Source organism: Narcine bancroftii, chromosome 7 (genome assembly GCF_036971445.1).
Source record: "Narcine bancroftii isolate sNarBan1 chromosome 7, sNarBan1.hap1, whole genome shotgun sequence".
Classification (NCBI taxonomy): Eukaryota; Metazoa; Chordata; class Chondrichthyes; order Torpediniformes; family Narcinidae; genus Narcine; species Narcine bancroftii.
In genome coordinates, this window is record NC_091475.1 from 44,464,156 (window position 1) to 44,475,922 (window position 11,767).

At 44.0% G+C, this 11,767-nt stretch overlaps 1 protein-coding gene across 1 annotated transcript in view; it reads right to left on the reverse strand.

Moving 5' to 3' along the window:
- The window catches only part of grpr (gastrin-releasing peptide receptor), a 65,319-nt gene extending 59,696 nt beyond the window's left edge, over positions 1-5,623 (reverse strand). Inside the window, exon 1 of the mRNA XM_069889921.1 lies at positions 5,220-5,623. Coding sequence (XP_069746022.1) covers positions 5,220-5,623 — 404 coding nt within the window. The remainder of the gene's footprint in view (positions 1-5,219) is intronic.
- Positions 5,624-11,767: the final 6,144 nt, after the last annotated feature.

Sequence of the window (11,767 nt, forward strand, 5' to 3'; positions counted from 1 at the left end):
TTAATTTTATTCCTTTAAAACAGGGTTTGACACTTAAAGCTCTGTAGGTTCAAATATTTTTGCTGCTACATCTGTAAATGAGAAACTGCCAGCTGTGTAACTGCAAGCTAGCTGTACATCCACATAGATCCGACATTAATAGATGCAATGTAACTGTGGTCTTAATGGATAAATCACAGGATATGGGCATCTGAAATGAAATGTCACATGGGGTAAATTGCAGCAGGTTTTATTTTTGAAAAAAAGAGATGTCTAACATATTTACTGTATAAAATCTGCCATCTGTCTGAAATAATTCAGATAATCTAATGGGGAAGTCTATCGGGAGTCATGCTGTTAACTACCAGATAGATCTGGGAATTTTTACAGGAAACAATGCCTGTCCTTATTTGGATGTGTGCTTTGAGGCAGTGTGCTGGTGACTTGAATATTTTATTTAAAACAAAGCAACCTAGCTTGAAGAGGTATGTGAGCATATCCATATCCCCAGAAATCAGCTGAAATAGAAACTTTAGAAGGTAAAGGGTCAGAAAGCTTACATGATTATATTCTACTGTTTAGTTCAGTGGTTCTCAACCTTTTTCTTTCCACTCACATTCTTCTTTGGCTTGGCTTCGCGGACGAAGATTTATGGAGGGGGTAAATGTCCACGTCTGCTGCAGGCTCATTGGTGACTGACAAGTCCGATGCGGGACAGGCAGGCATGGTTGCAAGGGAAAATTGGTTGGTTGGGGTTGGGTGTTGGGTTTTTCCTCCTTTGTCTTTTGTCAGTGAGGTGGGCTCTGCGGTCTTCTTCAAAGGAGGTTGCTGCCCGCCGAACTGTGAGGGGCCAAGATGCACGGTTGAAGGTGATATCAGCCCACTGTCGGTGGTCAATGTGGCAGGCACCAAGAGATTTCTTTAAGCAGTCTTTGTATCTCTTCTTTGGTGCACCTCTGTCTTGGTGGCCAGTGGAGAGCTCGCCATATAACACGATCTTGGGAAGGCGATGGTCCTCCATTCTGGAGATGTGACCCACCTAGCGCAGTTGGGTCTTCAGCAGCATGGATTCGATGCTTGCGGACTCTGTCAGCTCGAGTACTTCGATGTTGGCGATGAAGTCATTCCAATGAATGTTGAGGATGGAGCGGAGACAGTGCTGATGGAAGCGTTCTGGGAGCCGTAGGTGATGCCAGTAGAGGACCCATGATTCGGAGCTATATAAGGTTGAGCTATATAAACTGTAGAGACTGGACAGTAGAGGTCAGTCTTGGGGAATAGCTCACTGTGCAGGTGACCTACGAACTAACGACTGAACCAGAGCTCTGTTAAGCTTTATTCTTGTGCTGTGTAATAAACTGATTGTTGAACAGAATACCTTCTCCTATCACTTCATTTAACGAACACGCTGGACTCAGATGACACACAAAGACTAAATTAAGGGTAGGGTAAAGCCAGAGTCCGACAATGGATGGAGGGGAGGGGTGGTGGAGAGGTGGGAGGTTGTTTGATGACCATGTGTGGAAAATAAGATTTGGGATTCATGTTGCTTTTTTTTGCAAGAAGCTAGCTGATGATTGGCACTGACTCGGGGCCAAAGGGCCTGTTTTGTTGCTCTATGGCTCTATTCTGGCAGAAAGCTTCAGAGTAGGGTGCCAACGGAGCTTTTACATTCAACAGAGATGTGAACTCAATTTGGTGTGACCTCCAAAAGACATTACAATGAAACTGAATCCAGAATACAGAAGGAATCAAGGGTGGATCTCTATGACACTAATAATTATTTTTCTATTTTGTTCCACAAAGATGTCACCGTTTATAGATATCTCTCATATAAATACACACACATACACCATTAATTTTCTCTGTGCATATTTTAAAATGTTTGTTTTGAATTGGTTTGTTCTGTTTATTATGCACGAGGGAGTGGTGTAGGTTATGTAAGCTGTGAGCTAACATTCGTCTTTATACTGAATGATAAACTTTGGCCTTAAGTCCCTTCACAATGAGCTGTTAATAAATAAGATAACAGGCATCTGGAAAATATCCCAGACTGGTGCAACCAGAGACCAAATGGGTTTAAAAGAGTCGCTGTCTGAGGTGAAGGTTGTGTGAATGTAAGAACCTGCCACTTATCAATTGAGTTTCATTCTCAGACAAAAGGGCCACTTTTGAATCTCCTAAGCCATGAGAAAAATATGGCTCAGTCCACATAACCAATCAGCAATGCCTCGCGAGGAACTGAGTTTAATCTTACTTACGATTGGTTCTCCCACTTGAAAAAAAGTTTGTTACACTTTGCTCGTTCCTATTCCAAGTCTGATCAGATCACCAGTTGCTAACGGATGTTGAGCGTCCGAGCGCGCACGACCAACAGCTTCTTGCAGGCGACGCAGTTTCTGTTTTAAAATATCCCGCATACTTCATCAACCAACCTGATGAAGGTGATAATTTAATCGTCGCGCAATTCTGCCATTTGATCCAAACTATTTGTTTCGACCAAGGATGTGAAAACATCAGCCCAACTGCAAGTTCAAAGACCTGTATCACGCGTTCTGCTCTGGAAATCGGATATTGGAGGGGTGCAGCCCGTCCCGCCGACTCCCTCCTGTAACCCTGCACCGCGGGCTGGACGAATGGCACGAAGATCACTCTTCTAGCGTTAAAATAAGGCTTTCGATCGCAGGGACTCTCTTCTTCGAACAGCACGAACATTGAAAGCACGTGTATTGCTTTCACGCCTGGTTCACGCGTGGTCCAAGTGCGCTCTGTGCCCTCCCTGTCGGTCCGAGTTGTATTACCACTTTATCCCCCTTTCTACTCGTGGACTGGACGTTCCCCGTCTTTGCTGAAACTCGGAGAATGTTTTTATCAGGCGAAGTAATAGAAGAAGAGTAGGGGTTATGCTTCAACCACCGACCTTATCAAAGAGAGATTAAAAATCATGGCAGAGACGAATAATGTCTTAATATTGCTGTGTGTCGTTTCTTTCAGTCATGGGTCCCTTGTTGCACATTTTCATTCCGAATTGCGGATTTGGCACGAACTGCAAATTTCGCAGCTATTCTCTCAAATGCCACACATCTCCCTAAATGCAACCGGCTGGAGAGAGGAGTTTTGCCAGTCTTTTCCAACAATTTGTACTCGAACATGGAGAGTTTCGGGTTATTAGGGCGTGTAAGCGATCAATTTAACACGCGTGATTAAACAAACATGGCACGGTGTAGCATAGAAACAGGATATACGCAGTGTATTCTTCCTTTGCCACGGCAGACACCTAGATCACTTAGACACCTAGTAACCCTTGTCTTTCCATACTGGTGTAAAACATCCGCGAGTTTCACATCGGCCCCATTTTGATTTCTATTGAGATCGGCATCGACAACATTTGCCCACAGACAAACCTGGATTAAGCAAAATAAAGAAACAAGGGAAGGGAACAGCAGAGTTTTCTTTTCCCCTAGTGCCGGATTTACCATAGTGCAGACAGTTCACCTAGGGCCCCACAATTTTCATTTTTTCCTATTCCCCTAGTTATAAGTTAATAATGACCTTATATTGTTCACTGTTACTTAATGTTAAATATTTAAAAAAAACAGGTTATATTTAATATAGTTCTGGGGTCTGGCCTGGAAAATTTTTAAAATTAATTTATTTTTTAATCTTTTACTTCCCATTCAGCACTTACTGAGTCTTAATGTCTTGTCGAAGGGCAACCATTGTTGGGTTGTGCTTAGGGCATCAGTTGGCCTTAATCCGGGCCTGACCACAGGGAAATCTTCACAGAAGTTAGCCGGCAGTCAAAATGTTCTTGCTTTTTGAATCCTGTGAGTTCTTCCAAAATCCCGAGGACCCGCCTGGCTATACTTATTCATGGCCACTTTTATTAGGTTTATTTAATCATTTTCAGCCAGAAAGGGGGCTTAATATCCGGAGAAGAACCCAGCGAAGGTGCACTGCACACTTTCCCTTGGCATCATGGTCACCCACAAGGACTGAATGTACCCTCGTACATCTGAATCGGGTCCTCACAGATTCCCCGAGCACCAACAAATTCCTTCGCTGACTTTCCCCTCCTTTGGCCGATGGAGTCTCTGTTCACATTGCACTGCAAGGTTCATTGGCGAAACCAAAACACGAGTTTGAGCCGCAGGAGTCTGCTCCGCGTGGTCACTGAGAAACCAACACCTATATGTTTGGCATTTCAAAGAGTCCGATCAGGAATGATAGAACAGGACTAAGAATTCGCGGAGTGAGTCGGTTTTTTTGGTTTGTCACCTGGCGGGTTAAAGCGACAGAGAGTTCCGAGAAAATGCCAGATTCATTGGTTTTACTACATCAGCGCAACAAATGAAGGAAGCTATCTTTTTCCGTGTTTCCTCTGTGGCTCTTGGCTCGCTGCCTATACTGGGCTGCAGTGGGGAGTGCAAGTTGCCTTACAAAGACTGAAGCAGCTTGAGGTAGACCATAGAGGAGACCGTGACAATGGTGCAATGCTAAAACTAAGTTCACAGCAATGTCTCCAGTCGGCTTCAGACGGGTAATGCTACTCGTGCCCACACCTCCTCCCTCACCACCACTGGGGGCCCCAAACAGTCCTTCCAAGTGAAGCAACTTGTAAATCTGCAGGGGCCATCTACTGCGACTGGGTTTTTCTCCTCTACCCTCCCATCCTTATCCACCTCTGACCTCTCGCCCCTGCTCCTTCTTCCCTTCTCTACCCACTTTCTTATTCAGACGTTCTGCTCATCGCTTGTCGGAGGGCTCAGGCCCGAAACGTTCCTTGCTTCTTTAGATGCTGCGTGACTTGCTGAGGTTCTCCTGCATTTTTGTGCAGTGTGAACCGAATGCTGTCGCTCCATCCTCTCTGGCCTCAGTTCCTGAGAGCTGACAGTGGTCTCACACGGAGATGTGGAACACAGAACTAGCGCTTTCTTTTATCACACGGTGCACGGCGCCGCCGCTCACTGGACCACGGTATTCCGGGCAAGTTTCCCAGCCGCACCTCTTTCCCAAACATTTCAATATGTGAAGGAAACAAGATGGCATTAAAACACATACACGAGCGCGAATTACAGCACGCAGCAGATGGGATGATCTGCACCAGTTAACATTCACCGATACTTAACGGAGGTCTGTGCCGCACCAGGGACTTCTGGAGAAAGTGCAAGACAGTTTTCCCGTTCAGGGTAGTTGCCCCTTACTACGTAAGACTTTCCGGAGTGGGAAAGGACACTCACCTGTCCGCGCTGAGCGCCGTCAGTGTGAAGACCGACACCCCCACCGAGGTCAACTGGATGAAGGGGATGAGTTTGCAGCCCACCCGGCCGAACAGCCACTCTGCGGCGATGTACTTGCTGGCATCTACCGGAGCACAAGTTATCAACAACAGCAGGTCGCCCAGTGCTAAGCTGGTGATGAAGATGTTGGGCACGTTCCTCATGGACTTCACAGTGCAGAAGATCTTGATGAGGGTTACGTTGCCGACCAGCCCCACCAGGATGATGAGTCCGTAGACGGCGGGGATAGCGTAGAAGATCGGGGAGCTTTGGGTGTCGGGATCGGCGCCCTCTCCACTCTCGTTGAGGGACTGGTTCAACTCCTGCAATTCCCAGTCCGAGTGGGACACGTCTCCCGTACTCATTGTGCCGAGCGCTGAGGGTTGACCACCACTCCTTGGGGCGCACTTATGTGGTTTAAAAGAGGTTCCTCTGAGCGGAGACGACGCCTCCGTCAGCCGGCGGCTGGACCATTGCCTCTCTTCTCCTGTGCGGCGAACCACGGCCGCGGCAATATTTAAAGTGCCACCTCTCAGCTGGCGTCCCTGCCTCCCCGCACTTGCCTTGTGCATCCACGAATGGGCTGGTCTTTGCAACCACCACTGGCACACGGAACATAGCCACCTGCTGGAGAACTCGGCGCCCCCTCTCCTTCCCAGGCAAGAAACCACAGTACGTGTGCAACTCAGCGAACCTGGCTTCACCTGTGGAGCAATACGACGAGTTATTTCAGGTTAAAGGCCCGCCATCAGTAGGGGCTTCATTCATTAGTTACCTTTCCCAGCTTCTCGATGCTCGGTATTATGTGTTTTAATTTTAACTTCTTCCAATGTCTATTTTTTAAAAACAAATAAAGCAATCAAAGTCTAAAATGCAGGTACAGTAAGTGATTAGAGCAGAATAACACAAAAGACTGGAATCTGGACTTAAAAAAGCAAACTGCCAGTTAGAGGAAGTCGGCGGGTGCAGTACCGTCTGTCAAGGGGGAAAGGAACGGTGTGTGGAGGGGTCAACGTTTCCGGTCCAGACCAGGCACCAGAATGGAACCTCTTTAGGTGGTGATACTCCATGTATGTGGGGCGGTTTGACTATATTTGGAGTCATGTATTCAATATTGAACGATGTAAATCGATTGGATGCTGTTTCAACAGAATAGGTGGCGATTAGAAGAATGTGAGACAAAATTGTTGATAACTGAACACCCATAGAAGCTAAAAATGTATTATTTAAATCTACGCAATAACTTGGACTTCTCAAATGTCTATGGCGACCAATTCCACAGATTCACCGTTGTGAATTTTCCTTATTTCTGATTTAAAGAGACTTCCTTTCATTCTGAAGCATTCCTCTCTGGACCTCGACTCTCCCACTATTGGAAACATCTTCTCCAGGTCTCCTCCATCTAGCCTTTTCAATAATTGGTAGACAGGCAGACAGGTGGATAGATCGATAGACAGACAGACATGCAGATAACTATTCTTTACAAGGTCAAAGATCCCCTCAGATATCCTATCTATATTCAGCACACTCTGTTCCAAATCTGCAGCTCCTCCGTCTCCATTGTACTTTCTCCAGTGATGAGACATTTCACACAGATATTTTGGAGATGTTTTTCTTCTTACTAAACAGTGGTTTATCCTCCACCTGTCTTCATTATTTCTTTATATAAATTAAATTATGTTGCTTTATTAAAAAAGGATTTGATTAAATGGAAAGATCTTCTGTTAATGTTAATTGGTCGAGTAAATTGTATTAAAATGAATATTTTTACTCGAATCCAATATTTGTTTCAGACTATACCTTGTTTACTTTCAAGGAGTTTCTTTCAGGATTTGAATAGCGCAGTAAGGGAATTTTTATGGAAGGGGAAATTAGCACGAGTAGCTTTACATAAACTTACATGGAATATGCATTGGGTGGTCTTCAATTACCTCATTTTCAAAATTATTATGAAGCAGCTCAGTTGAAATTTGTTAGTAGATTGATGGATATGGACCAACCTCCGAGTTGGGTGAAGGTGGAAATGGCTTGTATTTCTGAAGTTGAGGTACATCAGTTCATATTTAAATGGAATATAAATTAATTGCAGGAATGTAATATGCTGGTATTAAAATATATGGGGTAAAAGAAATATGGTTTTAGGGTCGAAGGGTAAACTATCAATTCAAACTCCGTTATACCATCATCAACTTATTCCCTTTTCAATGTTTAATAATCATTTAAAGAGATGGAATTCTAAGGGTATAAAGATAGTTCAGGATTGCTTTGAAGAAGGATAGTTCCTTTCCTTTAATCATTTGAGAGAGAAATTTGATATTTCTGTAAATTCTTTATTCGTGTACTATCAACTCAGAGCTTTGATAAAAGATAATAATGGTAAAGAGATGAATTTATCCATGTTGATGAAATTTGAGTCTTTGATTTCCTCTATACCAAAGAAAAGTTATATTTCAGATATGTATCAATTGTTACAAGATGGTATGGATAAACCAGAATGGGAGAAATCTAGGCTTAAATGGGAAAATGATTTAACTTATATTTTTCCTGAAGACATTTGGGAGGTTATGTGTCATGACAGTGTAACTAAATTGATGAATGTAAGATATGGAATGGTTAATTATAATTTTTTTACATCAGTTATATTCGACTCCAGTGAAATTGAAAAAATATGGATTCTTGTTTTTGATGTGGACTAAGTACTGGAACTCTTTTACATGCTGTTTGGTCTTGTGTTAAAGTACAACCATTTTGGGAAGGAATTAGATTGTTCTTGGAAAAATTATTTAATATTAAATTACCATTAGACCCATTGATTTTTTTGTTGGGCTATATGGTTTCTTTGAAGGGATTTGGGTTGGATAAATTTCAAATTGCATTTGTACATTTAGCATTATCTGGAGCATGAAAATGTGTAGCTAGTACCTGGAAAGATAATGTGGAGATTAATATAGGTCGTTGGCATAATGAATGGAGAGTTTGTATTCCGTTGGAAAAGATTACATGTAACTTGCATGATAATTATTCCTTCTTTGTTAATATGTAGTCTTCCTATTTGGAGTATATGAATTTGGAAATACTTTGAAATATTCTATATATTCTGTTTTGTTTTTGTATTTGGCTCCCCTTAAAGGAGCTGGCTGAAGGGCTGGGAGGGGTGGGGAGGGTTTTTCTTTATGTATCTAAAAATTTCTTGCTGTTAGTTGATTGTATTTTGTTTAAAAAAAATCTTTTAAATAAAATTTGAAAACAAAAGAATTAAACTTTGTTAAGTATATTAATTAGATAAAAGTATTAACTTTGCTTGTTTCCAACCCTCAAACAGACACTAGAAACAACTTTAATTCTGATGGTTCAGCTGGTTTGGATAGTATCCAGATAACTTATTTGATAAATCATAACCAATGAGCAGAAATATTTTCACCTGATCTTGATTGCAAATTTCTAATGTGAAACAAGTGATCCTGCTATTTTTTCCAGTTTCATTCATAAACCCATAACTTCCTTTTAATTGCTTCAGAATTATCCAAAGAGAATAAATCTAACTTCTTTCATTTTTTTTCCCCCCATGAAACAAAGATCAGTTTGTTTGTTTGGTTTTGTACCCTCTCAGGAGTCATTTAATACTTCCAGCAGACAAGACAAGGGGGATCACGTCTGATCAGGATCTCTGTCAGATCTTTTGAATTTATATTCTTATGAATGCAACTCAGCCATTGATGGCTTCTTCTTGGATTCACCTATTTTATTAACCTTGACACCTTTCCCAATTAGGATGTATGCCTGCTACATTAAGGCCCTGCTTCCTGGGGATTTTGTGATGAGTGACTCACCTCCAGAAACTCCAATGTTGTGAGTGTGGTGGAATACTTAGATTTCAGATTTATTGTCACATGACATCACATGCAACCTTGAGATTCTTTTTTTTTCTGTGGGTGAGGCAGAATTACCAATTATTGGTATTGCAAAAAAAAACTGTTCATAGCATATACATGTTAACAAATAAAGAGCACTGCAAACAGATAACAAATGTAAACAAACTCCGCAATACAAAGAGAATAAAGAAAATCAATGAAGTGCACAAATAAGAGTCCTTAAATGAGTCCTTGGATGAGTTTGTTGTTGAGGAGTCTGATGGTAGAGGGGTAGCAGCTGTTCCAGAACCTGCTGGTATGAGTCTTGTGGCATCTATACCTCTTTCCTGATGGCAGCAGCAAGAACAGACCATGTGCTGGATGGTGTGGATCCTTGATGATTGCTGCTGCTTCTCCAATGGCAGCATTCCCTGTAGATGTTCTCGATAGTGGGGAGGGTTTTGCCTGTGATGTCTTGGGCTGTGTCCACTACCTTTTGGAGGGCTATATGCTCAGTGGTATTTGTGTTCCCGTTCCAGACCATGATGGAGTCAGTCAGCACACTTTCCACCACACATCTGGAAAAATTTGCCAGGGTTTCTGGTGTCATACCAAACATCCACAAAGTCCTGAGGAAGTAGAGATTGATGACTGCAAGTTCCATCAGTTCTCTGAAGTTCACTATCAAGTTCAAGGCAGCCTGTTTGATTGGCTATTTGTGCAGCCATTCAAATATTCATTCTATCACTGAAGAAAAGCTCCTACAGTGCAAACAATTTAGAAATTACATTTACTCCAAAAGGTTTAAAAAAATCAGATCAACTAAGTCTGCAGCAGTTCATGAAAGTGGCTTACCGCCAAGTTCACAAAGACTGCTGCACCAAATGAGCCCTGATCTAAAAGTCCGTGGCGGTAAGCAATTAGGCAGGTGAACCAGCCCCGACCTAGGCACTGGGCTCAGAAGCCCGTGCTTGGGGACCCATGTGATGCCCTGGTGACATCGCCTCCCCCAGCACGGTTCTCAGACAGGTCAGGGCTGGGAGTATTAGACCAGCCAGGCAGCCTGCAATAAATCAGTTTTGTTCACTAAACTCAACCCGTCTGGTTGTGCGATCCTTCAGTTAGCAGTGTAACCGCCACTACAAGTCAAGCTTTATTTTACAGTGCACTGCCTGATAGTTGCTCTGACTGACATCTTGCAAAGCAGTAATGCATGTACCTCCACAACTCTAACTCATACAGGGTACTTACCTTCAGTAGCAGAGACACAGAATGCAAGAGGAGGAAGGTCATCAAACAACATTGTAAATCATAGCTAGAGTACTGGGCACATTTCTGCTTTCCATATGAGAGGAACGGCCTGATTGCATTGGAAGTGCAAAGTGGGTGCCACCATAAGATTTAAGTTTCAAGATTCCTTTATTATCGTGTATAAAGTACGGACTATCTAATATTACACAAAATTACCTTCTGCCTGCCGTAAGGAAGACAAAGAGTCACCATTTGTGCCGCCCGGCGCTCCTGACAGGAAGAGAGAAGGAGAAGCAAAAGAGAGTCAGAGGCCCCAAATGTCTGTGGGTTCACTTCCAGGGCTCCTGCAGCTTCTGTTCAATCCATCAGCATCCAAGGTGCTTCGGGAGTCCTTCTTGCTCTCAGCCACACTGATGTGCATGGCCGGTCGTTGTCTCCGGATGGAATCCCAAGGGAAACAATTACCCTACTAACAGCACTAACAATGCTCATTGTCGTGCTTCTAAAATTACTTTCAGCTGTGCAATTTAATGAAGATCAGGGACTCTGACTGCCTACCCCACATGACCTGCCGGATTCTCTGCCGAGTACCTGGCCGGCTCCGCCACTGGACCCTGAAGAGGACTAAACCCTTCGCCGGCACAGAGGTCTCCCAGCTCCTGTCCCACGTCTGAAATGTTCCCCGGCCGCGTGGACAAGCCCCCCCCCCCCCCGAAGTTGGGACTAGGGGCTTACTCTTGGTATGTTCCTGGGCCTTCAGCGGCGAGCTAGGTGCAGTGCTGGAGAAACCCGAAAGACCCGACGACCCACAGGCAGCTGGAGTCAAACCTTACTGGCCCGGCCTCCCATGGGCTGCTACGAATGAAGCAGACCACCCTCAAGGGGCCGAAGAAGTCGGAACCCATCAGGACTGAGCAGCCACGGACACACCACCCCCAGGTAAGTGCTGTCCCGATCAGCCGCGACCACTTCACCGCATCTCTCAACGTTAAACACGACCCAGAGGACAGAGTAATGGGCAGGCGGAGGGATCTCGCCCCTCCAGCTCAACACGAGTCTAGGCAGTTCGACAGGCTGGATGGAGACTCCGTCAATCTCGTCACTTTATTCCCTTGAGCCCAGGTACATCTCGCTCTCTCTGACTGGTAAACCCACCGTCGCAAACTCATCTCCCTGCCAGGCCATCCGTGAAGCACTGTGGAGTAGTCTCCCACAATTTCTACACGCACCAATGTCAGATCAAAACACAGTCTCAACGAAAATGGCTCTATTCAACATCAGGTCCTTGGCAAACAGGACATTTATCCTTAACAATTTCTTCACTGCCCAAGGTCTCGACTTTCTACTCTTGATAGAAACCAGACTTCCCCTCCACATTAGCTCTGTCCTGAGAACTGTAGCTTTCTC